The following is a 27,439-nucleotide window of genomic DNA, read 5'->3' as shown; positions in this document are numbered from 1 at the left end:
GCCAGCACATATGGGGGAAGAAAAAGCCACAGTGCTGGAAAGAGGCCAAGAGGCCTTTGCGGCTGCAGATGTTCAGCTGAAGCATTTGTACACAGACATTTGTCTTGCTACTAAATTTATTTGCACTGTGTATTCTTATTCGTATGTACATTTCATAGCTTAAAAATAAATCACCAGAGCTGGAGAGATGGTTAAGAATGCTTGCTTCGACATCACAAAAAAATCAGAGTTCAGAAGTCCACACACACATAATCAGTCAGGTGTCCTGTAAATGTCTGTGACTCTAGCTCCAATAGGGCTGATGCCTTCCTCCGGCCTCCACACTTAAGAATGCAAACGTGGGCTGGAGAGATGGCTCAGAGGTTAAGAGCACTGCCTGCTCTTCCAGAGGTCCTGAGTTCAATTCCCAGCAACCACATGGTGGCTCACAACCATCTGTAATGAGATCTGGTGCCCTCTTCTGACAGAACACTGTATACATATTAAAAAAAAAAAAAAAAAGTGTGTGTGTGTTTCTGTCTGTTTAAAAAAAAAAAAAAAAAAAAAAGAATGCAAACGTGGTGGCGCACGCCTTTAATCCCAGCACTCGGGAGGCAGAGCCAGGTGGATCTCTGTGAGTTCGAGGCCAGCCTGGACTACCAAGTGAGTTCCAGGAAAGGCACAAAGCTACACAGAGAAACCCTGTCTCGAAAAATATATAAAAAAAAAAAAGAATGCAAACGCCACACACAGATAAATAAGCCTTTCAAAAAACATACCAAGACTCAATTTCACCTGGCATCACAGGATAATAGACTGACAAGAGAAAAGTAAAAAAATTCCTATATCACAGAAAAAAGCAAAAATATAAGCAAAAGCCAAAAGGTTTTACAACTGCCCATATCAGCCACACGTACCGTATGGGCTGTTGGTAAGAAAGAGTCCCCTTGGTAAAAATGTCACTTTGATTATTGTGATGTCAAGATTTCATTGCAGTATCTTCAGTCACTAGTACAACCCTCATTTCCTGTTTTTAATTATTTTTTGAGACAGGGTCTCCCAACGTTAGTACAGGCTGGCCTCGAACTCTCAATACCCCAGCCTCAGCTTTCAGAGTGCAAGGATTACAGGCATGTATGTGTCAACAGGCCAGACTTGAATTGCCATTTCTTGAAAAGAAAAAAAAAGGTTATGCAATCTAACTATTCTTTTTTTAAAGCAGTTTCATTAAAAATTATCTATTCGTTCATGTGTGTGTCTATTTGAGTTTACGTATACACGTATGTGCAGATACACACACAGTGTGGGTGTCCTCCTCTGTCACTCCCACCTGCTTCTTTAAGGCACAGTCTCCTCCCTAGCCCAGGCCTCATAGTTTCTCTGGTAGGCTTCCAGCAATCGGAGGCGATCCTCCTGGCTCCACTCCCCTTTGAGCAGGGGTTACTGGCACTGGCAGGACACCTGGTCGGTCTGCCATCCTGGTTCTGAGATCTAGACTCCATGTCTCATGATTGTACAGCTGGCACTTTTAACCACTAAGCCATTTCTCCAGCCCTCAAATTCAGTTTCTTTGTTAGTTAAAAAAGTGATTCAGGGGGGTAAAGAGATGGCTCAGAGGTTAAGACCACTGGATGCTCTTCCAGAGGACCCGGGTTCAATTCCCAGCACCCATATGGTAGCTCAAAACTGTAACTCCAGTTCCACAGGAAAACACCAATGTACATAAAAAAATTAAAAATTAAAAAAAACAAGAGTGATTCAGATCATTTCATTCCTCTTTTGGTGTTTATACTAGATAACCAAAAAAGACTGGATACTTAACAGTATGTTTTATGTGTTCAGGTTTGATTCTGTGTGCTGAAAGCTCATGTGCAAAATTGATCTTTCACACCACTGTTCAGAGTTGGGATGTGACTGGACCACGAGAACACTGATCTCATCAACAGATTCATTTATATACTCACAGCTAAATGGGATGTGACACCCTCCCACCCGCCCCCTGCCACCACAAAGGTGAGCAGTTCTGTTTTAGCACACATTTCTCCCGTGATGCTCTGTCTCCTCGCAGGCCCCCTCGCAGTTCTAAGTGCCCACGGACTAAAACCCTTAAAAGCATGAGCCAAGTAAGTCCTCACTCCTTCAGACGGACTTCTCAGTTATTTTGTCAGACCTTACAGGTATAAAATATAAATGTAAGCCAGGCGGGGAAAGGTTTGAAAATGATCCTAAAGAGGGAAAAGCAGGAAAATTACAGAGCTTCCAGATGTTTTTTCAGGAAGGCAGGAGGCAGAATGATCGTTTAATAAAAATGACACCAGGCTGAGCACGGAGATTCAGGCCCGTAATCCCAGCACTTAAACAGGAGAGTCACTGCAAGTTCACGGCTAGCCTGACCTACACAGTGAGTTCCAGGACAGCTGGGGATACTTACGGAGACCCCGTCTCAAAAACAACAAAAGCACTACAGCTTGGCTTTGCTCTGGCCTTTGTGAATGACGCTCATCCCCTCAGTGTGGAAAGGCTTGTGAGTGAGTCGGGATAAGAGAGTGGATGGACACTGAAACAGGTAACCTCAAGAAAAGCTACCATAGGGTTGCCTTACACATGCGGACCTGAGTTTTGACTCCCAGCACCAGCATAAAATGATAGGTGTAGTGGTATACACTTATCATCCCAGCACGGGGAGATAGGAGGTGGAGCCAGGCAGGTTCCAGGACACTCTGAGGTATAGCCAGCCTTGCCGACCTAGCAAAGCTCGAAGCCAATGTGACCCTGTCTCAAAACAAAAGCTGTGAGTCTCCTGAGGAATGACAGCAGAGGTTCTCTGAACTCCACTGAACCCGGGGGGACACACATACGCACACACAAACGGGGATGTGGGAGGGGGGGGATACAACACTGTGTTAATACACACAAGTGCAGACATGCTAAGATTCAGAGGACATGGCACGGAAAACAAGAGGGGCCTCCCCTTCTCCATCTTCTGTCACAGAGGCTTTGATAACCAGGAGAGGTGGGTGGGAAGAGAACAGAATGGTAGGATCAACTCCAGGCACCGCCGTAGGCTGCCCTTCTGTCTCCGACCCCAGGCTCCCACACTCTCCTCCCACTCTCCTGAAGGCCGCCCTCGAAGCATCCTTCACTCTCATGCAGTGTGACTCCACTTACCAAACGGTTTTCGTCAAACACTTCGAACAGAAGACGGTGCTGCTGTGGAAGGACCTAAGAGAAACAATCTTTCTTTAAAAACATGAATATCTAGCCACAGACGCCAAGAAACATCTTCAAAATGTGGCCGCGTGTTGACCCGTTATGCAGTGAAATTACAGAGGCCAGAGTCATGTCACCCATGGTCTCCTGAGTTCAAACACTTTCTGTTGTTGCAACAATACGTAGACTTTTTCAAAGCTACTATCTTCCATTTTTGCTGAAATATTTCCATAGTTAGAAAATCTACTTAATATCAAATATAAACGAAACTATTTTGTTAAATATACCAGAGGTTGAAGATGTTACAAAAAAAATACATTTAAGAAGCGCATGATGCTACATGCCTTTAGCTCCAACACTCTGGAGTCAGAGGCATGCAGATCTCTGTGAGTTCTAGACCAGTCTGCTATACAGAATGAGTCCCAGACCAGGCAGGGCTACCCAGTGAGACCCTGTCTCAAAAGGCAAACAAAAAAAATATATTTAGGAAGGAGTTCAGTGGATATAGTATTCACTATGCAAGCTTGAAGTCCCAGGCATGATACTTACACATATTAGGATCGCCTTCATAGGGCATGATGACACTCACAGTGGGCTGGATCTCCCTACATCAATTAGTAATCAAGACAATCCCAAGACATGCCAACAAGCCAGCTCAATCTAGATAGTCTTTCATTGAGACTCTCTTCCCAAGTGACTTTACATTGTATTTGAGGGTGGGGAAGCTCAGAGACAAGGTTTCTCTGTGAATCCTTGGGTATTCTGGAACTCACTCTGTAACCCAGGCTGGCCTCAAACTCAGTGATCCGCCTGCCTTTGCCTCCGGAGTGCTGAGATTAAAGGTGTGTGCCACCACTGTCTAGCAGACCTTACATTGTATTAAGCTGACAAAGATAACCATCACATCAGCCAAAGAAAGTATTGAAATGAAGGGGGGGCTCTTCTTCAAATAAGAGTGCTTCCTGTTCCATCCTAACCCTTGAACGGTCACACATCTACACACACACACACACACACACACACACACACACACACACACACAAGAATGTGGTGATATATTGTGTCCCCCAAAATATTGTGCACAATTGAAGCTTATGTGAGGATCAGAGGAAAAAGCCAGGCAGGGATCCATCTGGATCTCTGTGAGTTCAAGGCCACACTGGGAACGGAGCCAGGCGTGGTAGTACATACCTTTAATCCCAGCACTAACCATAAAGGTCTGGAGATCTGTACAGACAGACAGGAAGTGACAGAGCTGGACAGGAAAAGAAGTGATGTAGCTGGGTGGAGAGAAGAAATGAGGTGGCAGAACAGAAAGGCATAGAGGCGTGGGTATACAGGAAGTAGATCTCTTTGGAGACTGAGGTATTGGTGAGATGAGGTTGGCTGTGGCTTGTCCTATTCCTGATCTTCGTCTTACACACGAATACAAAGAATTAACATGAAAAGCTGTAAGAGAAAAAGCTCACCTATGGCAGAAACATCAGAATAATACCAGGTCTCTCATTAGCAAGCTTGGAACCAGGAGAGTGTGGAAAGATACATCCTAAGTCCTGAAAGTAAGTGCGCACCACCGACAGTGCTAGACCTGCAAAGCTGTCTATTTACTTCGGTGAAGAAAGAAGGACATTGCCACACAAGCAATTCAAGATCATCAAGCCAGGTTAGAGAAGATGCTTTACATATACGAGGTGGAAAGATAGTCACTCTCAATAGCACAGGAAAGAGTAACTTCAGGAGAGGACCAGACGAACAATGGAGAGCTAGGAAGGAACCCATCATGTTTAACACAGTACACAGGGGCACCCTGATACTAACAGGGAGCAAGTAAAGAAACACAGCAATCCACCAACCACAAAATTACAGAAACCAGTACAGGACTCTCTATAATAAGCTTAAATGTAACTGGCTTCAACTCACCAACAAAGAGACACAGACCGGCTGACTGGTTTAAAACTAGATCTAATGATCGGTTTCCAAAACAAAACAAACAAAACGCCCACATCCTCCTCAAAACAAAGGACGCTGCACAGTCTACGCAGTGAGTTGAAACAAAGCAAACTGGTACAGTTCTTCCAGTATCTGACAAGGTAAAGTCCTGCCAAATTAGTCAGCTCTTTCTGGTTTTGTTTGTTTGTTTTTTAAGAAGACTACATACTAATAAAGGCAACAATTCATCAAGAAGATGTAACACTTGTAAATGTATTTACAGCAAATACTAAGGCTCCTCCCAATTCTATAAAACAAACACAAAAGGACATAAACTGTCGGATAGGACTCAGACAGTAAGAGTGGTTGATTTAGTTAGTACTCCTTCTCACTTCTAGAATCATCGTCCAAACTAAAAATCAACACAGATAGCTCAGAGTTAAAGTCTGTCACTGATCAAACTGACTTAGTTGATATCTACAGGATATTCTATCCAAAAGATACAGGATATACATCCTTCTCAGCAGCCCTTGGAACCATCTCTAAAACAGAATCACATTCTAAGCTATGAATTAATTAAGCCTTACTAAATACAAAAGAATCAATGTAAGCTCTTGTATCTTATCAGACCATAGTGCCATTAAAATAGAAATTGTTGTAATAATACCCAGAAATTAAGAAATTACACGCACACTCTGAGATACTCTTGAATAACAACCATTGCATCATTGAAGAACTCAGAGGAACCTGAAAGGGCTTTGAACCAATGGTGATGAAAGGAAGTCTTATCAGTCTTTGGGGTATAGGTAGGGCAGTTCTAAGAGGAAAGTTTACAGGTATGGAGATGCTTATATTAAAAAGGAGGAGAAGGACTCAGATGGCTCAGTGGTTAAAAGCACTTACTGCTCCTCCAGGACCCGAGTTCAGTTCCCATCTCCCACATCATGTGGCTTACAACTGGTTTAACTCCAACTCCAGGAAATCCTACACCTCATCGCACTCAATTCTCCTACACACCTTACCATAAATTTAAAATAAATCTTTTCTTGAAACCCAGAAAGGGGCTGGTGAGATGCACAGCTCAGAGGGTAGAAGCACTTGCATGTAGGCCTGACAATCTGAGTTTGATCCCTAGAGCAAACAAGCTTGACTCAACACAGGCAAATCAGTGAGCTGAATCAGAACATAGACCTAAGGGGAGAATCACGTGATCATCTCAACCAATGTAGAGAGGCCTTTGGCAAAGTTCCCTGAGAAAGTAGGAGTAGAAACCGCATACCCTAACATAGCAAAGGCTGCCACAACAAACCTATAGCCGACATTACCCTAAACTGTTAGCAGTCTCGAAAATCTTGAGCAAGACAAGGGTGCCAACTTTCCACTCTTGTTCTGTTTAGCACTAGAAGTCTCGGCCTCGGCAATAAGAGTAAGAAAGAAAAGGTGCACAGTGAAGAAGTCTGGTTGTGGCTACTTGCAGGTGACTGATGATTTATTTCAAAGGCCCTAAAAACTCCACCAGAAAAATCAACATGCAAAATCCAATAGATTTTCTAGATATCAGCAAGAATTTTTTTAGTAATTAAAAAAGAAAAAACCAAAAACTGTGGAGCCAGAGAGAGCTGGTTCAGCAGCTAAGAGCATTGGCTGCTCTTGCAGAGGACCTGGATTCAGTGCCCAGCACCTACATGGTGGGTCACAATGAGTCCAGAGGATGTAATACCTTCTTTTGACCTAGAGGCACCAGGCAGATGTGTGCTTTGCATGCATACATGCAAGAAAAATACTCATACACATAAAATAAAGTAAAAAAAAATCTAACCAAAAAATTCAAAAACCTATGAGGTGAAAGGCCCCTACAATGAAAAGTTCAAGATACCGAAGAAACTAGAAAACGGGGGGAATCTCCCAGAGACTCAAAGATTTAATGCTGTGAAAATGGCTGGTCCCAAAAGCGATCTTCAAAACCAATCCCATCCCCATCAAAACCCCAATGAAATTCTTCATAGAATTAGAAAAAAATCCTAAGATTCACTTGGAAATAAAAAGACTTTAAACAGCTAAATCAATGCTAAGCAGAAGGGAGAGTGTTACATAGTAACAAAGTGCCATGGTCCTGGCACCTAAGCAGGTATGCTGCCAAGGGAATAGACTGACGACTCAAACCACACAAAGAGCCACCCAATGTGTGACTAAACTGTTGAAATTCTCTGGGGAAAATACAACTGCTTTAATCCTGGGTGGACTCCCAAAGTAGAAGAACGAAACCAGACCCTTATCTCTTGTTCTTGTCTTGTGCAAAAATCAACTCAAAATCCATTACAGACCTGATGTAAATCCTGAAGTTTTGAATCTGCCCAGGAAACACACACACTTCAAGATGCAGGCACAGGCAAGGACTTTCTGCTGCTGATAAAGATGCTAACTGGGTTGGGGATTTAGCTCAGTGGTAGAGCGCTTGCCTAGCAAGCGCCAGGCCCTGGGTTCGGTCCTCAGCTCCAGGAAAAAATAAATAAATAAAATAAAGATGCTAATTATGTAAGAAATCATCACAAAAATTGACAAATGGGATTGATGATATGAAATTAAAAAGCTTCTGAAGAGCAAAGAAAACCACTGCCAGAGAAAAGAGAGCCTGAGGAGAGGGTGAACTGCTTGTGTAAACAAGGAGCCGGAAAACTAAACTCTGAAAGAATCAACTCATCCAACCAGTAAGCAGGAAGAGATCTGAACGGGGCGGGAAATGGAGAGGGCAAGAGAAGCCCTGTGGTCACAAAGTAGAAAGAGAAAGGAAGGGAGCCAGCGGGGAGGTGGGGTGCTGGCAGGAAGTGCCAGGAGGGCTGTGGGGGAGGGGACATGAGAACAAAGAACAAAGACAAATATCTGAACACACCATTAGGGAACGACTTAGTTTGTATGCTAACCTAAAAAACTAATTTAAAAAAAAACTCTAAAGTCATTAAGGACATTTTTATAGTCAAGTTTCACGTTTTCTTGTGGTTAAAAAGCAAGAACAACAAAGAAGTAATCTCAAGGCAGAGATGAAGGTGAACAGAAGAATTTGAGTTTTTAGATCATTCCTTTCTGTAACATCTTTATGTCAGCGCTTTCGTGGAAGAAGTAAATGAATTAAAAATAAACAGCTGGGTGTGGTGGTGCATGCCTTTAATCTACACAGCAAAGTCTTGTCCTAAAAACCTAAATAAATGAAAATGGAAACAAGACAGACACAGATATGCTGTTTACTAGTCAAACAACAGCAGAGCGGGGTGTGGTGGCACACACCTTTAATCCCAGCACTCAGGAGGTAGAAGAGGTGGATCTCTAAAGAGCTGAGCCTGAGCAAAATCCTCTCAAAAAAAAAAAAAAAAAAAGAGAGAGAGAGAGAGAGAGAATGGTGTGCAAAGAAAATGTTGGTACACTGAAAAATGCACAAACTTCACAGCAAAATACAGTAAGGAAAGTAATAATAAATTTTAAATAAGCAACTGAGCCACCTTGGGAGGACTTTGAAAATCCCTAAGCAATAGAGATGCCAAGGGAACCATCCAGGGCAGCCTCTGGCTCCAAGAGTAACCCAAAAGTAAGTTTCACTTTTCCCCAGTGACTCTAACCAACACCAGGCGTTTCTTCAAGAATCCAAAGTCTCAGACCGGCCTCAAATGCTGGTTGTGCTGAGTGGATGAAGGAGAGCTGTCTCTGAACGTGGACACCAGAAGCACATTGCTGGCGCTGGCACTGGACCTTCAGAGAGAGGCTCCTGTGTGCAGCTTCAGCAATGTCTTCCTTCTGTTTCCCCGGAGCAAAACTCAGGAAACCAAACGTAACCTTGGCCTGAACAACGCAGGCAGGAGGCTCCTTTTCCCTGTCTGAAACTAAGTGTGTCCCCCAGTTGCAGCCACATTCAAATTTCCTTTTTGCTTTAATAAAACAAAATAATATTTACTCCGAAGAGCATTGCACCAAGTGGGAAAGATCAGAGCTCTGCAGATGAGGATCACTGTGACCTTGGGTGTGAGCGAGGTCCGCGTGGTGCAGAGTTCACCAGAGAAATGAAATGGGAAGAACCCATGGGCAAAGGGGAAACTGAAGCAGGACAACTCTTTTAAGTAATACAAGCAGAGAGGATTCAGGCAAGACTCTGGTAATGCACCTCCCACCTGTGGGGAGACAGGCCCGAGAATCTGCTGGGAGCTGGAATAACGGGGTTGGACTCTGAGGTGAGGTGAGAGGGGGGCAGGGTAAGGAAGGGTGTGTAACAGCAGCATCTACTCACCACAGCCACCAGAGCAGCTTCCCCACCCCCATGGTTCTGCTGAAGTGCAGAAAGAGACTCAAAGTGTTTCCATCACTTGAGTTTATTAGAACGGGGTGATCCAAGCCTCACGAGAGTATATTTCACCCACCATCACATGACATTTATTTTTCATAGTAAGATTAATGGTTCCTACCACGTCATCAGAGGGGTTCCTCATTTTAACTCTTTTAAGAGATGTATTTAGTTTTACTTTAAGTGTGTAAGTGCATGTGTGCCTGGTTCACTCAGAGATGAGAACAGGGCACTGAATCCCCTGGAACTGGAGTGACAGATGGTTGCGAGCCACCACACAGGTGCTGGGAATTGAACCCAGGTCTCCTGAAAGAGCAGCCAGTGCTCTGACCTCGGAGCCATCTCTTCAACCCCTAATTTTCACTCTCCTTAAAAATGTTTGCCGGGTACCTGGGCATGGTGGCACACACCTTTTGTTTGTTTGTTTGGTTTCTCTGTGTAACTTGGAGCCTGTCCTGGAACTCACTCTGTAGCCCAGGCTGGCCTCAAACTCAGAGATTCTCCTGGCTCTGCCTCCCGAGTGCTGGGATTAAAGGTGTGCGCCACCACCACCACCACCGCGATGGTGACACACACACCTTTAATCCCAGCACTCAGAAAGCAGAGGTAGATGGATCTCTGTAAGTTCAGGGACAATCTGGTCTACACAGCTAGTCCCAGGAAAGTCACAGTTCACAGTGAGACCCTATCTCAGGGAAAAAAAATTTAATTTTCTTTTAAAAATTTTGGGTCCAGGGCTGGAGAGATGGCTCAGAGGTTAAGAGCACTGGCTGTTCTTCCAAAGGTCCTGAGTTCAATTCCCAGCAACCACAAGGTGGCTCACAACCATCCTTAATGAGATCTGGTGCCCTCTTCTGGCCTGCATACATAATAAATAAATGAATCTTTAAAAAAAAACTGGGGGGGGGGGGGTCCAGTGAAATGTCTCGGCAGGTTATAGATTTTTTATGCAAGCCTGGAGCTTAAGTTTGATCCACAAAAAGGTGGACGGAGAGCCAAGCCCCGAGCTGTCTTCTGACCTCGCCACGTCAAGTGCATGCCTTCACTCACACACACACATTACATATACACACACACACACACACACACACACACACACACAACTAATAAATAAAAATCAAAACGCGAGGCAAATTCTAAGATGTATTTTAAAATACTGTGAGTACTTAACATTACCTATGGAGAAAAAATGTATTTTATTCTTTTTAATAAAAGAAAATGCATACTTACTCTGAATAGTATTTCTTCATTCCATTTCGGATTCAAAGACTAAAAGACAATAAACACAGTGTTATTTATTTGTTAATAATTTGTCATATTAAAAACAAAGTTTATTAAAAATTTTTGGAAGCTGGCTAAATCTAACCTTTTTGATGGTTTTCGTCTGAACGCTGGTAAGGACTCCACTCATCGGGTCATACAATGTCACTCTCACGTAAGGATCACTGTTAAAAACAAAGACATTTTGGTAGGTAGTTCAGTCCAACTGTTCACATTATCAGATTTTCAGAGTTTTCTCTGTTAACAGTTGCTACTATTTTATTATTTCTATTACTTTGTATGCTTAAAAGCCAGGGATCTGTATGCAGGCTAAGCATTTGCAAAAACTTACATTTTCTTAAAAAGCTTAAGTATCAGGTCAGTAAAACCAGCAACAATTTAGAGTGCAGATCTCTTACCCATAGTTCTGGTGACTTACAAACTTTTTAGGTATTTTGAAAGTGTCTCTGAACCCTAGTGTCTCTTTTGAGCGTAGGCGGCTAACTCAGGGGTTTGTAAAACCAGCTTTTCCCCACCACAGGTGTTTCCAAACCATCTCAGGGTGTAAACCTTGTTACATATAGCAAAGATTCACACACACATGGGGCAATCAGCTCATGTAAGCATGCAGACATATATGTGAGTGACAATAAGTAAATCTTCAATTTAAGTCGTCAAATTAAATTTTTAATTACATTAAAATAAAATACACTGCAGTTAAAAATAATTACGTATTTCCAAGAATGGTGGGGCACACCTTTTAATCCCAGCAGTCAGGAGGCAGAGGCAGGAAGCTCTCTGTGAGTTTGAGGCTGGCCAGGGTTACAGGGTTAGACCCCACTTCAATAAATAAATAAATAAAATAAAATTACATGTTATAGAAGCCCTTCTACTTTCTTTAAAACTTAGTTTTTCGGTTTTCTTTTTTTTGTTGTTTAGGTTTTTTTTAGTTTTTTGGGTTTTGTTGTTGTTTCGATTTTTTTTTTTTTTTTTTTTGGTTTTTCAAGACAGGGTTTCTCTGTGTAGCTTTGAGCCTTTCCTGGAACTCACTTGGTAGCCCAGGCTGGCCTCGAACTCACAGAGATCCGCCTGGCTCTGCCTCCCGAGTGCTGGGATTAAAGGCGTGCGCCAAAACTGCCCGGCCTAAGACTTAGTTTATTTATTTGTTTGTTTGTTTGTTTGTTTGTTTGTTTTTCGAGACAGGGTTTCTCTGTGTAGCTTTGCGCCTCCCTGGAACTCACTTGGTAGTCCAGGCTGGCCTCGAACTCACAGAGATCTGCTTGGCTCTGCCTCCCGAGTGCTGGGATTAAAGGCGTGCGCCAAAACTGCCTGGCCTAAGACTTAGTTTATTTATTTGTTTGTTTGTTTGTTTGTTTGTTTTTCGAGACAGGGTTTCTCTGTGTAGCTTTGCACCTCCCTGGAACTCACTTGGTAGTCCAGGCTGGCCTTGAACTCACAGAGATCCGCCTGGCTCTGCCTCCCAAGTGCTGGGATTAAAGGCGTACGCCACCACCACCCGGCGACTTAGTTTATTTTTTATTCCTCTGTGTGTGTGTGTGTGTGTGTGTGTGTGTGTGTGTGTGTGTGTTTGTGTGTGTGTCCCCTAGAGCTATAGTCACAAAGCTACCTGACATAGGTACCAGGAATAAAACTCAGGTCCTCTGCGAGAGCAGCACGTGCTCTCAACAGCTGAGTCATCTCTCCAATCCCAGAAACCCTACTAAAAGAAGACATGAAAGGGGACAATCTTGTGACACATGGGCTTTTGCAGAGTACAGAGACTGAGTAAGGACAGCCTGCTCACCCCGTCAAATCTCCACTTTCTCTTGTGTATTTCAGAGCTGGTACTGACCCCCCTCTCACTCCCTCCTCCTCTCCAATCCGTGTGCTCAGACCCTTCCTTCACACTGTAACTCACAAAGCCCACTCCCAACACACTGGCACTAATTAGAACCCACCCTCCCTCCTGTTCTCCTCTGTGTGGAGCTGATCCACTTGTCCAGCGCTCTCCAGCCCAGAAGCGGGCATTTCACCAACCTCTTTACCCTCCAGCTTCCCCTTAGACCTAGTTTTCTAGGTCTACCAATGTGTTGTTTTCAAACTACTCTATTCCTGATTCACCCTCCTTCCTCTAGCAAAGTGGAACACGTTTTTTCTTCCTTTCTCGGTTAAACTGTGCAAGAGAATGCTTGGTAATAACACTCACACAGCAATTACTCCACACCAAACACTGCTCAAAACAGCTTTTGTGGATCAGGATCAGCTATTATCCTTTTCTCCACGTTCTACACGGTAGGGGAGGGCCGCGGCTGAGGCTGTAGCCCCTGCTCCACAGAAAAGAACCACCACCTTGGGGACCTCCCTTCCTCCCCCCTACATTCCTAAGGCTCTGTAGAACCACGAAGTCTACTGTCTGTCTGTCCTCAGATCTATTCTGAAAATGCTCTGAAACACTCATCTCTGGGTTCTTACCCTACCCTAAACTCCTCTTTTCTCTTCCTCTCCCCCTGACAGGCTATCATGTAGCCCAGATACCCTTCATCTCTCCGTGTAATTGAGAAGGACCTCCATCTCCTACCTCCATCTCAAGTGTGGGACTACAGGCACGCATTACCTCATCCAGTCCACGGGGTGCTGTGGATCAAACCCAGGACTTTGTGCATTCTAGGCAAGCTCACACCCCTCCCTCTCTCAGTCTTTCTTAAGCCTCTTTCCTATTGGCTGCAAGTTTCATGCTGATATTCCCTAAGGTATTCACCTGGCCTCCTTGCCTCTGTATCTCTCTAATCTGATCCATAGTCTTCACGACTAAATATATAACGTCAAATAAAAACTGTAAAAACTGCTGGGTGTGATGGCGCACACCTTTGATCCCAGCACTTAGGAGGTAGAGGCAGGCGCTACTAGGTTCAAGGCCAGCCTAGTCTACATAGAAGCTCTAGGTCAGCAAGGGCTACATAGGAAGACCATCTTAAAAAAGAAAAGAAAAACCCTAACTCTAACCTACCTAGATATAGATTGCCATTTAGACATTTTCTAATGTCTGGTCCATTCAGTGGTTCTGGTTTTAATTATATTACTATTGAGTTAGTTGTAAGATATATAAGATAGTTAAAATTAAAAGTCTTGGCAGATATGTGACTGCTTCTTGCCTTCGGTATGAACATTTCATCTGACCCAAGATATCTCTTAGGTCTTTAAGTGTACAACACATTAGGTCACAGTCTTCGGTCAGTGAGATGGTCAGTGGGTAAAGGTACCTTCCAAGACTTACAACTTGAGGTCAATTCCCCCAGACGCCATATGGTGGAAAAAGGGAACTGATTCATACAAGCTGTCCTCTGGCCTCCATCTACATGCCATGCCATGCCATGTGCTCATGTTCAGTGTTTGCACATACACACAATAAATAAATACAATGTAACAGACCTCTATTTCCCTCCTTTTCCTCGGTGTGGTTGACTTATATGTTTACTTCCTGGGAGCCACACATCAGTTAGACAATACGTGAGCCCACTGAACCCACACTCAGTATGGAATATGCAGATGCATCATAGTGACCACTTCTCAGGGCAGCATGGCCCACAAAACTCACAGCAGCCTGCTCTGAACTCCATCAGTTAGAACTCCCTGATGGAAATTAACATGGGTTACACTCTGACCCCCCAAAGACCTCAGCCTGCCATGCCCTTGCCCACATACACTGGCACATACACACCCAGGGCCTCCCCAGTTATCACTGGCCCGGTGAGGCGCACTTTGCTGTTCTGAGATCTAGTAAGTTATAACCTGTTTCTGTGATTTTGTTGAGTTGCCTCATTTGTGTTTACCTGAATGACAATCTGAAACTAACTTCTCCCCCGAGACTGGCTCCCTAGGTGGGAATAACCTGGACACAGACCAGACAAGAGTCACAGCACACTGTCCAAGATACACAAATTTCCTGAAGCACATCCGGTGGCCTGAGGTTCTACAACAGGAGGGTGGACCACAAAGGCACTCTGAAAATACGAGATACCCAGAGCACCATGAGGGCAGGGCTGGTGTTTATAGACATCCCCGCAAGACCTCGTGACTAAATTACAAACAAACACACAACAGCCACTTGGTAAGACCCTGAAGCAGTGGGTCAAACTAAAGAATCAAGGAGCTTCTGACACCCCACCCCCACTGAGATCATAAGCACGTGCTCAGGTGGGACACTGAGCTGTGAATTCCTATCATCAGGCAGCAAGAGACACATAATCCTCACATGTCCTGTGACTGTCAACTTACTGTGTGCATTTAAACATCTACTTACAGTCAAGAATGTTTCATTTGCAGCCATTAGGGTGTTCTTCAGGCCAGTTATACAAAGACTATACAAATTTGTTTTAAACCTTTGTTTCAGAGATTGATTTTTCATTTTTAATTATATGTATGTGTGTGTCTGGGTCTGTGTATGTACGGGGGGATTTGTGCGTCTGTGTTGTATGTAGGGGTCTGTGTGTGTACAGGGGGATGTGTGTCTGTGTCTGTGTGTAGGGGTCTGTGTGTGTACGGGGGATTTGTGTCTGTGTCTGTGTGTAGGGGTCTGTGTGTGTACAGGGGATTTGTGTCTGTGTCTGTGTGTAGGGGTCTGTGTGTGTACAGGGGGATTTGTGTCTGTGTCTGTGTGTAGGGGTCTGTGCACCAGTGCTGGTGCCTGCAGAGGCCGAGGCTTTGGAAGTCCCTGGCACTGGAGTCCCAGGCAGCTGTGGGCCGACAGACATGGGTGTTGGGAAGCACTCTTATCTGCTGAGCTTTCTCTCTCCAGGCTCGTGTGATATTTCTTAAAGTATCTGTTTTAACAATTTTGAAAGGCATGAGTGTCTTTACCATTATAGAATTTTCCATTTTTCCTTGAATTGTCAAATTTTGAGCCCATTTTAACTATTATAATCCTGATCTGGAAAGTTTCGCGGTGAACCCTTATCATCAGATTTTAAAAGTATACTCTTTAATCTTTATCATACCAGTTTTGAATCCATTTTTCCTAACTTAGCTGTGTCATTATTTTAAGTGTTTTAAGTCTATCTTTAAAGAGTAGCTTCACTTAATATGTGCACACATGCAGTACCTGCAGAAGCCACAAGAGGGCAGCAGATCTCCTGGAGCTGGAGTTCTAGATAGCTGTGCGCCAGGTGAGGTAGGTCCTGGAAACCAAACCTGAGCCATCTCCCCAGCCTCTAAATATTGCCAACATACCTTCTACTTGATGGTATGATGGCACGATCCTTCTGCCCTCCCCACCCCCATACATCTCTCACTACCAGGGATTCATCATAGACCACCCCAGGCCAGATTTTTGAAGGTGTCCCTCACTATATAGCTCAGGATGGCCTAGAACTCACAATTCTCCCGAGTGCTGGAATAACAGGAATGGGACACGTATTAACCAGTCTAACGAGTGTTACTTTCTAATTTCCTGTAATAACCCCACCTTGTGTTACTTCTCTCCATTAACGTTTCATGGAATTACTGACATGACTGGATACAAGTCATAACTCATTCTATGTTTTCCTTCCCTAACCCTACTCCCTTTCAAAAAACAGTATTTGTTTTGTACTTTAAAAATTTTTGCTTTTATAGGCAGGAATGGTGGCTCACACCTTTAATCCCAGCACTCAGGAGGCAGAGGCAGGCAGATCTCTGAGTTTCAGGACAGCCTGGTCTACAGAGTGAGTTCCAGGACAGCCAGGGCTGTTACAGAGAAACTCTGTCTCCTGTCTCAAAATAAACAAGCAAAAAACAAAAAACAGAAACCAAACTTGTGCTTTTACAAACCTGTAACTCCTTGCGTCCCTGTGGGTGGTTTATCTAAGTCTTTATCCCACACCCTTAATGACTCCCTTCACTCATGCTTTCTGCTCTTACACTATTCTTCCCTACAGGGTCACAGCAGACACACCCGTTCTTTATGCTGTACTTGCCATGGATGTTCCTTTTATCTATAATATGAATCCAAAAGACAAGGTTGGGAACCATGACTCCAATGCACCCTGGATAAGGTTAAGAACACTTGTTGCTCTTGCAAGGGACCCAGGTTTGATTCCTAGCACAAACATGGCACCTCAAACCCATGGGTAACTCCAGTTACAGGTGACTCAACACCCTCTTCCGACCTCTGTGGACATCAGGCACACATACACATACATACACAAAGACAGAACACCCACATACACAAATTTAATTTTAATTAAAAGAAAAGTATCTGTAGATTCCAGATATTGTTTCTGATCTTTTTTTCCTTTCTGAGGATGTGATCTTCCATCTGGCATCAAATGTCTGTATTTATCACTGTCTTTAATTTTACAAATTCAGTAATTCAGTGATGCATGTGCATGTTAAGTGCAGTGCCTGCTGAGGCCAGATGAGGGCATCAGATCCCCTGGAGTTGGTCACAGGCAGTTCACTGGGAATGGTCCTCTATAGAGCAGTACAGCCATCTACAGCCCCTGATGTTTTTGCTAATACAAAAAACTGTGTTTCACTGATTTCACTTATCCTTTCCCCCGACCCCAGACAGGGTTTCACTGTGTAGCTCTAGCTGTCCTGGAATTCACTCTGTAGACCACAAATCAGAGATCCACCTGCCTCTGCCTCCCAAGTGCTGGAATTAAAGATGTGCGTCACCACTGCCCAGCTTCAACACTTATTGTCTTTTTCTTTTTTCTTTTTGGTTTTTGGGACATGGTTTCTCTGTGTAGTTTTGGTGCCTGTCCTGGATCTCGCTCTGTAGAACAGGCTGGCCTCGAACTCACAGAGATCTGCCTGCCTCTGCCTCCCAAGTGCTGGGATTAAAGGTGTGTGCCACCACTGCCTGGCCAAAACTTACTCTTTAAAAATGTTTTCATTATTTAGCTCTCCCTTCTTTCTGGAGCTTAGTGATGACAGATTGTTCCTTTATATCTATCAACTTCTAACTGGTAAATGATTCCTCTTGATATACATTCAGTTCATCTTTGCTCTACATTCTGTTACCACAACCACCTAAGCATTTTATTTATTTTTTTGGGTTTTTTGAGACAGGGTTTCTCTGTGTAGCTTTGCACCTTTCCTGGAACTCACTTGGTAGTCCAGGCTGGCCTCGAACTCACAGAGATCCGCCTGGATCTGCCTCCCAAGTGCTGGGATTAAAGGCGTGCGCCACCATCGCCCGGCATAATGTTTTTAAGATTTTTTTTTTATTTATTACATTCACAGTGTTGTTTGCATGTATGATTACATGCCAGAAGAGGGCGCCAGATCTCATTACAGATGGTTGTGATCCCCCATGTGGTTGTTGGGAATTGAACTCAGGACCTCTGGAAGAGCAGTCATTGCTCTTAAACTCTGAGCCATCTCTCCAGCCCAACCCATGCATTTTTAATTTCAAATACCGTTTTATACCTGTAGAATTTTCCTTTTAATTCATTGTTTATTTATTTGGTCTCTATTTCATACCCGAGACTTCTAATGTTTTGACTTACCTTGAGCATATACTCTTTCTTTTTTTTTTTTACTTTTTTTGTATTTTTTGTTTTTCTGGAGACAGTGTCTCTCTATATAGCACTGGCTGTCCTAGAACTCACTCTAGACCAGACTGTCCTCAAATTCAGAGATCTGCCTGCCTCTGCCTCCCAAGTGCTGGGAACAAAGGCATGCGCCACCCGATCCTGTTCATATACTCTTTATTTTCTGTGTTCCATTCCCTGGATCTTTGCAGACCAGGTGGTGACATGTTGTACCATGGACAGTGTAAGCTGGGCTGCAGAGAATGTTTCCTCTGTTTATCTATCTTGTGTGGACAAGGGTCACAAACCCTGTTTGTTGGGCAATGACCCTCGGCTCAGACCTTTGACATCAGCGGAGTGCGGCCCTTTTTCTTCCAGAATCTGCACCACTGCCATGCTTCCTTCAGAGTCCATCTTCTGTTTCTCCCCCACGGAGCCCACCACCCTCCAGATTTTCAGGCTGTGGCAACGACCAGCCACTGCTCCAGCTTATGATTCTATGAAGCTTCAGACTAATTCCTTTTTGTTTTCCAGACAGGGTTTCTCTGTGTAGCCCTGGCTGTCCTATAACTCCCTCTGTAGACCAGGCTGGCCTTGAACTCAGAGATCCACCTGCCTCTGCCTCCAAGTGCTGGGATTAATGGTGTGTCACCACCGCCTGGCTCAGACTAACTGCTAAAATGACAAATGACTCTAGCCTTTCCTCCAGGTGTAGATCCTACCAGGACGGCCTTCTCTCTTCACTCTATGCCCAGAGAGCTACTTTTTATAGTCTATCCCGGGTATGGTTGTTATCCGCTAAAGGGTTTAGAGATTTTATACATTTCTTGGAGCAGAACTCAATAATAAATCTTTAATTTTACAAATTCATTAATTCAGATACCAAGAAATATAATCTGGAATGATTTCGCTGTGCCTCAAAATTTGCTAATATTATCATTCAAATTTTTATTTAATCAAAGTTCAAGAAAAAAACCTAAGAAATGCCCAGTTTTAAACTGCCAAGCCCATGTATTGTACGTACCTGGCTCCCAAGATGTCCTTCTTGGCCAGGCCGATGCCCGCTATGACCTTCACTCTCACAACGCGCGTGTTATCCTACAACACACACAGTTCTGTTTTATTTTCATGTAACTGTGAGTTACCTAGTACAATAATAACCTAATACAATAGTAATACTCAAATTAGAGAAGACTTTTAAAATAATTAATCTGATTAAAAGTTACATAAAGGAAAAAACAGAAATTACTATTTTTAGATAAAGTTGATCACATGCAAAGAACTAAAGTTATTACAATCAATAATTTAACATTTACAAGAAAAATCTAATGACAAATTGTAACTAGTGAAGTTACCACTGTTGCTGTGTTCATAAATCAAAAGCTCACAATCATTTGTAATAATTACTAAGAAAAGTTAATTATTTTTAAAGTCTCATCAAATAGGTATAAATAACAGTACACATACTGTATTATGTCAAATACCAATTATTTTGCTTATCATAGTAGGATGAGATTTTATGAGAGAACTTTTTTGTCTTAAAAAGGACATATCAGCCGGGCGGTGGTGGCGCACGCCTTTAATCCCAGCACTCGGGAGGCAGAGCCAGGCGGATCTCTGTGAGTTGGAAGGCCAGCCTGGGCTACCAAGTGAGTTCCAGGAAAGGCACAAAGCTACACAGAGAAAACTTGTCTCGAAAAACCAAAAAAAAAACAAAAACAAACAAAAAAAAAAAAAACAAAAAAAAAAGGACATATCATCTGAGGGGAGCTAGGGGAAGGAGTTAGTGTGGTGAATGTGATCAAAATACACTGTATATGGCTGGGTGTGGTGGTACACCACTTTAATCCCTTGGAGGAATCACTAGGCAGATCTCTTTGAATTTGAGACCAGATTGGTCTAGATAGCCCAGGCTAGTCAAGATTATATAGTGAGATCATCTCCAGAAAAGATAAAAAAGGAAGAAAGAAAAAGAGAGTTGTAGGGCTGGAGAAATAGTTGAGCAGTTAAGCTCAGCAGTTAAGAGCATTAGCTGCTCTTCCAGAGGACCTGGATTCAACTCCCTGCACCTGTATGGTGGCTCACAACCATCTGTCTATAACTCCAGTTCCAGAATCTGAAGTCCTCTTCTGGTCTCTACTGACATTAGGAACACACATGGTATACAAACACACAGACAGACAAAACCCTCGTACGCATAAATCAAAACTTAAAAACATACATTGTGGGACTGGAGAGACAGCTCGGTGGTTAAGAGCAGGTGATCCTCTTCCAGGGAATCCGGATTGAACTCCCAGCACCCACAAGGTGGTTCACAATCGTCTGTAACATTACTTCCAGGGGATCCAACACCATCTTCCTCATTCTTATCCAGGCAAAATTCCCACACCTGTAAAAATTTAAAAAGAATACATTCTATGAAATTCTCAACCAATTAACCAAATATTGTATTTTCTATCTAAAAAGGTACACATCAAAATATTTAGGGGGAAACGGCACCAATTCTGTAACTTAATTCTCAAGTAGCTTAGCAAATAAAAAGTCAAATGTGAGTCTGTCTATGCATGAACACAATGTTATCACGCTGTGGACTGAGCTCATGGCTATGGAAGTATGTGTTATACACCCTCTCTTAACTGTCCTATAAATTAGAAACAGTTTAAATCAAAAGAGGATAGGTATGGATTCATTTCGGCTTCTGAGAAAAAATACACTTAGGGGATTTTTTTTTTTTGGCTTACAAATTCCTCAGTCCATCATAGAGGGGAAATCAAGGCTGGAATCCACAGTCAAGATGAGAGACTTAGTAACCTGGCTTGCTGGCTGGCTCCGTCAGCTTCCTCTCCCTCCCACTGTTCTGGACCCCTGCCTAAGGGATCTGTAGGGCAGTTTCATACAACATCCACTTCCACAAACGCGGTCCACAGCCTGCTAACACTGTGTTCGTTCTCTTTAATTTATGGACACACAGACATAGTCACATCCAACTTGTTATTTGCTATGTATGCTGGCTAGTTTTATGTCAACTTGACACAAGCTATAGTCATCTGAAAGAGGGAACCTCAGTGGAGAAAATGCCTCCTTAAGATCAGGCTGTAGGCATTTTCTTTTTTTTTCTAAGATTTATTTTTATTTATTATGTATAGTGTTCTGTTTGAATGTGTCCCTGCAGGCCAGAAGAGGGCGCCAGATCTCATTACAGATGGTTGTGAGCCACCCTGTGGTTTCTGGGAATCGAACTCGGGACCTTTGGAAGAGCAGTCAGCACTCTTAACCACTGAGCCATCTCTCCAGCCCCATTAAGGCATTTTCGTAACTAGTGATTGATGGGGGAGAGCCCTGCCCACCGTGGGTGGGGCCACTCCTGGGCTGGTGGTCCTGGATGCTGTAAGAAGGAAGGCTGAGCTGAGCAGATCTCTGAGTTTGAGGCCAGCCTGATCTACAAGGTGAGTTCCAGGACCGGCTCTAAAACTACAGAGAAACCCCATCTCAAAAAATCATGAAAGGAAAAAAAAAAAAAGAAACAAAATTCCAGGTAAGGATAAAGTGAAAAAGAAAACCTTAAAAGCTCACGAGAGTCAGCAAAATGGCTCCAAGGTGCCTGCTGCAAGTCTTGTGACTTGAGTTCATGTCCTGGGACCCACAGGGCGGAAGACAACTGACTCCCATAAGCTTGTCTTCTAACTTCACACATGCACCATGGCACATGAACACACACACACACACAGAGTAAATTTAATTTCTATTATTTCAGAAAAAAAATCAAAAGAATTTCCTAGTATTCCTATTGTGTTAATTAGGAAAGAGTCAGGGCTGGAGACACAGCTGAACTGGTAGAGAGCATGCCTACATGCAGGATGCAGGCAGGAGAATCTCATCTTGAACTCTAGTGACCCCGCCTCCACTTCCAGACACTTGGATTACAGGTGTGTACTATCACCTCCATAAATCAGTTGTGCCGTGTGTACTATCACCTCCATAAACCAGTCCTGCCAGACAGGCACTTGATCCATAAACCACTCTCCTCCAGCCTCGAACACTGGCCTCCTTTTTTGTTATGGTTTACTCTTAGTATTTTTAATTGTATGTGTGTGTCTGTGTGGGGGTCCTTGTGGCGGCCAGAAGAGGGTGGTACAAGGTCCCCTGGAGCTCAAGTTACAGGCAATCGTGAGCTGCCTAATGAGTGCTGGGAACTGAACTCAGTCTTCTACAAGAGCAGCAAGTGTTCTCAACTGCTCAGCCTTCTCTCCAGCCTCAACACTGTAATTCTTTTGTAGGAAAATTCAATCCTCGCACACAGATGCTTGTCAGCAGAGAAAGTCAAAAATGGAGTGGTAATCATCTGATTCCACCCCCATCTGCAGCAGGTGCATCTAACTAAGAAACCTACTTCTCACCAACACTAACTAGGAAAGTTTCCAGCCTCTAGAGGTCTGGCAGCAGTACCCCGGGGAGGAGGAGGCTGGAAGGATATCAGGTAACCATCCCCTGGTCCACTTCCTTCCTTCCCATCAATGACTGGTGAGAAATGCCTGGCACCTCCAATCCCGGCGCGCTCCTAGGGGGCAGAGACAGGCAGGTCTCTGAGCTCACGGCCAGCCTGGTCTACACACAGAATCCCAGGTTACACAGTGAGCCCGTTTCAGGACGAAGAGGGTGACAGGAGCTGCTTCCCACTGTAAATCCTAAGGGCCGCTGGAGCACATCGTGTAAGCTATCACACTTCTTCACTTAGCTAATGCTGTAATGTAAAATGTCTGCAAACAGGACCTCTTTCCACAGGGCAGACAAGGAAGAACGAAGACTCGTGGAAAGTGGGAGAGGCGTTAGATCCACTTCAGCATGCTTTAACCCTCACAATTCTGCACATTTCATGCCATTTCTATGCATTTCTCCTTGTTTCAAATGGGTTTGAATCTATTTCCTTCTTTTGGAGATAGGAGCTCACGGTATTAGCACCGGTTGGTCTTACAGTCAGGTGACTGTCTGGCTCTCAGCTTCGCCAAGTGCTGGGATTACAGGTGTGTGCTATGATGGACTGATAAAATACCTTAGACTTTTTTTTTCCCCGGAGACAAGGTCTCTCTATGTAGCCCTGGTTGTCCTGGCCATACTGGCCTCAAACTCACAGAAATCCTCCTGCCCCTGTCTCCCATGTCCTGGGATTTAAAGTATGGGCTAGCACATCTGTTTATGCAGTGCTGAGGATCCAATCCATAGCTTCAGGCATACTAAGCGAACACTCCAACTAAGCCACACCCTCAGCCCAACCACTTTTAATCAACAGCGGAGGGCTGCCTACTCCCAGACTCGTCTATGAGTTCAAAAGGTGGCAAAGCAGCCATGTTTCCTTCTTTAAATAAAAGTGTGGAGGGGTGGGGGTGTGGGGTGAGGGTGGTATAGGTTCCAGGCCCCCATTTAGTTTTGTGATAAACCAGAAAATAAATGCCAAATGACATCGATGAGCTGCCAACGACAACTAGAAAGCAGAACACTTCTGTCTCTCCACCAGACAGTGAAGTCCTTGGAGGCTGGCAGTCTTTTACCCTTTCCGTATCCCTGGTGCTTGGCACAATGCACACAGAACAGTAATGAACGTCTGCTGAGTAAATATTAATAACCCAATTACCACCGCAGAGGAAGATGCTCACCATGTCTGTCTCTATCCCCTACTTCACTGGCTTTCCTTAATGTGCACGAATAGACATAAAAAGATGGAGGAAATCTGAGCCATGGAACACACATCTAGACCTTCCTTCATCGTGGGACTCTAACAGTCCCTACTACAGAGGTGGAGTTTCTACCCCAGTTACTGCTGAGCACCTACTAGGTGCCGCTCCGATTTTTAGTTCAGCTGGGCAAATGAAAAAGGTAATCAGGAATACAGATACGGGGACAAGAGATTGGGGGAATATTTAGTCTGTGATCAGCTGGCTTTGCTGGAAGGAGGTGAGGGAAGAGCCAGCCTCCATGTAGCCAGAGAAAGCCCCAGGACAGGGCAGGATGCCAGCCTGAGGTCCTGCACACTGGGTGGTTACGCAGTGTGCATTATCTAACTCCGTCTACACAACAGTAACGGGCACTAGTCAGACTATCACCCCTAGCTAGAGCAGGCTGAGGACTGCTTCTGGGGACTAAGGGACTAGAACCATCCCTCTGCCCATCACCACAGTCTGAGCGTGACCTGAGAACTCAACTTTTTTCTAAAGGTTTACTTATTTTGTGTGGAGGAGAGTGTCTTGGCTGCATGTATTCATATGCACCGTGTCCATGGCTGACTTCCAGAGGTCATAAGAGGGCATCATTTCAGATGGTTGTAAACCACCATGCGGATGTTGGGAACCAAACCCAGGTCCTCTGCAAAGGTAGCAATTGCTCTTAACTGCTGAGCCATCTCTACAGCCCCTCCTGTGCCATTCTGAAGTATGTAGACATTCAACCCACCGTGCATTTAAGAACTCACTGCTTCCAACTGTGACTCAGTACCCACTAACAGCCTTTGCCTGCCTCCCACGCCCCCAAAACTGCTCTTCCAGGCCTCTGGTAATCACCAATCTACTCTCAACTTTTTAAATAAAGACTATTCTTTTGTGTGTGTGTGTGTGTGTGTGTGTGTGTGTGTGTGTGTCCATGCGCTTGCGCAGGAGCCAAAGGCAGGAGGAAGGCATCAGATCTCCTGGAGCTGGAATTACAGGTTATGAGCTGCCCCATAAGGGTGCTGAGTACTGAACTTCGGTCCTTTGCAAGCGCTTTTAATCACTAAACCATCTCTCCAGCCCCTCTACCTACAATTTTTATAACAAAAACGTTTTAGGTTTCCCATGGGTAGAATCTTAAATACCCATCTCTCTACGCTTGGCTTATTTCAGTAAAATGTCTGCCATTCCACTCATGGAGAAAAGAAAAAAAAAAGAAAAAAAGAAAAAAAGGATCGCCTAAACAATAAAAATCAAATATTTCACGTAGTATGTCTTCCATTCCACCGATGGAGGAAAAAAACAACAAAGGATCGCCTAAGAAACCAAATATTTCACGTAATATGTCTTCCATTCCACCGATGGAGGAAAAAAAAACAAAGGACCGCCTAAGAAATCAAATATTTCACGTAATGTCTTCCACTCCACCCTTGTAGAAAAATCCAAGGATGGCCTAAGAAATCTTATTCTAACCGCAACACAAAAAAAAAGGTTTTCAAAATACCCCGCAGCCATCATTCTACATTAATAAAGTGCCCGCTGTTGATAAACACAAAGCTTTCGGGGAAGGGGGAAAATGGAGGGCGCCAACTTGCTCAGAGAATGCAGCATTGCAACAGCGTCTGGAGGTACCTGAGAAAAGAATAGAAATCGGGGGGTTGGGGATTTCGGGCTAACGGGGTCCGATCCTGATAAAAGGTACATGTGACCGCTCGATTGAGCGGCAGGAACTCGCAGATCTGATGCACACGCGCGCACACGGGCACACGCACACACACGCACACACAATCTGAAAGGGTCACTGTGAAACGCTGCGAGGCCTTCCATGCCCCACCCATTTAAGACGACCGCCAGCTCCATCGAAGCTCTCCCTCAAGGGGGCCTCACGAAAATTTCGTGAGCGCGAGGCCAAGTCGCGATTAAGTTGTTCGACTCCTAACAGAGGGCTTCGCCTGCTTCACATCGCAGGACTGCGGTTTTTCAAAGCCAACAGCTGTGGGGTGGGGTGGGGGGGTCTTTAAAGTATTTATATTTCTCCGGCCCTCGCCTTTTTTTTTTTTTACCCGAACAAAGGGCCGTGAAACAAAGCATGCGCTCCCCCCCACCCGACAACTGCCACGTTGTCCAAGGAATCCCACCGCCCCGCGCTCCCACCCTGGCCCTGGCCTCCCCGGGAAGCCATCGTAGGGCAAGGCGCCAAGTTCTGTCCGCTCCCGCTGCGGCAGGAGCGGGATGCGGGGGGCCCCCCGGGATGGCGCCCCACCCAAGCCATCGCCCTCCCCGAGAGGCACGGTGCGCTCGCCCAGGCCGCAGCCAGGGCCCCCGGAGGCCGCCCGAGAGGGCGATGGCCCTGGGCAGCGGGGCGAGCAGGCCCCGGGGTGGGGGTGGGGGTGGTGGGCGGCCTAGCTCCCGCAAGCCGCCTCGTGCTCGCCCCTCTCCACCGCTCCCTGCCCGCGGGGCCCGCTCCGGGGCGCGCGGCGGGGCCCGGGCCCCGATCACCCGCCTCCCCCGCTTCGATGGAGGTCCCCCCGAGCGGTCCCGCAACCGCCCCGCACCTCGTCCTCCGGGAGCCCCGGCGCCTCCGCCTCTTCGGCTGCCATGTCCGAGCTCACACGCTGGACGAACCGCCCCGCCCAGGCTGCAGCGGCGGGAGAGGAAAGCGAGGAGGCGGGCGCTGCGGCTGAGGCCCACCCCGGGTACGCGCGGGGGGGTGCAGGGGCGCGCGGCGGGAAGGGGCGGGGCGCGGCGCACCGCGGCTGCGCGGGCGGCGGGGCTGGGGCGCGGGGGGCTGGGCTGCAGCCAGCGTGGCGGGGCCGGGGCAAGGGGGGCTGGGGCAAGGGGGGCTGGGCTGCAACCATCGTGGCGGGGCCCGGGCTCGGGGGGCTGGGCTGCAACCATCGTGGCGGGGCCCGGGCTCGGGGGGCTGGGCTGCAACCATCGTGGCGGGGCCCGGGCTCGGGGGGCTGGGCTGCAACCATCGTGGCGGGGCTGGGGCGCGGGGGGCTGGGCTGCAGCCACCGTGGCGGGGCCCGGGCGCGGGGGGCCGGGCGCGGGGGGCTGGGCGCGGGGGGCTGGGCTGCAGCCAGCGTGGCGGGGCCCGGGCTCGGGGGGCTGGGCGCGGGGGGCCGGGCGCGGGGGGCTGGGCTGCAGCCAGCGTGGCGGGGGCCTCCAGACACAAGGCGCCCCCTCCGCAGCGCGCCTGCGCGTGGTGGGGCCCGCGGCGGGGGCGCGCGCGCCCGCGCGGGGGGCGGGGGCGGGGGAGGTGGGTGGCTGAAGCCCGCAGCCCCCGCCTAGGAAGGAGGGGGGAGTCGGTGGGGGCGGGGAGGTGGGGGGAGGGGAGGCCGCAGGGACGACGACGACGACGACGACGCTTTTCCGCAGAGTAAAGCAAATCTTGCGGTTTTTGTTCGACAACAACCACAACGGGTCTCCCCGGGAGCCCGGCACGACTCGGCCCCGCGTGGAGAGCCCGCAGATTAGGCGTGCTTAGTCCCAGCCAGGATCCACCTCTGAAAACGTGGTCT

At 45.9% G+C, this 27,439-nt stretch overlaps 1 protein-coding gene across 5 annotated transcripts in view; it reads right to left on the bottom strand.

Annotated features, from left to right (window-relative positions):
• Nucleotides 1-26,600, bottom strand: part of Nedd4 (NEDD4 E3 ubiquitin protein ligase) — a 93,654-nt gene extending 67,054 nt beyond the window's left edge. For all 5 annotated transcript variants that reach the window (XM_059268223.1, XM_059268225.1, XM_059268224.1 and 2 more), the window contains exons 1-6: nt 26,471-26,600; nt 20,441-20,608; nt 19,244-19,317; nt 10,812-10,890; nt 10,676-10,714; nt 3,148-3,201 (exon numbers count right to left, since the gene is read on the bottom strand). In XM_059268223.1, the coding sequence (XP_059124206.1) occupies nt 3,148-3,201; nt 10,676-10,714; nt 10,812-10,890; nt 19,244-19,317; nt 20,441-20,608; nt 26,471-26,515 (459 nt within the window). In that variant the 5' untranslated portion in view covers nt 26,516-26,600. The remainder of the gene's footprint in view (nt 1-3,147; nt 3,202-10,675; nt 10,715-10,811; nt 10,891-19,243; nt 19,318-20,440; nt 20,609-26,470) is intronic.
• Between the last annotated feature and the right edge of the window lie 839 nt (nt 26,601-27,439).

Source organism: Peromyscus eremicus, chromosome 7 (assembly GCF_949786415.1).
Source record: "Peromyscus eremicus chromosome 7, PerEre_H2_v1, whole genome shotgun sequence".
Lineage (NCBI taxonomy): Eukaryota > Metazoa > Chordata > Mammalia > Rodentia > Cricetidae > Peromyscus > Peromyscus eremicus.
This window is presented reverse-complemented; position numbering and strand designations above follow the sequence as displayed.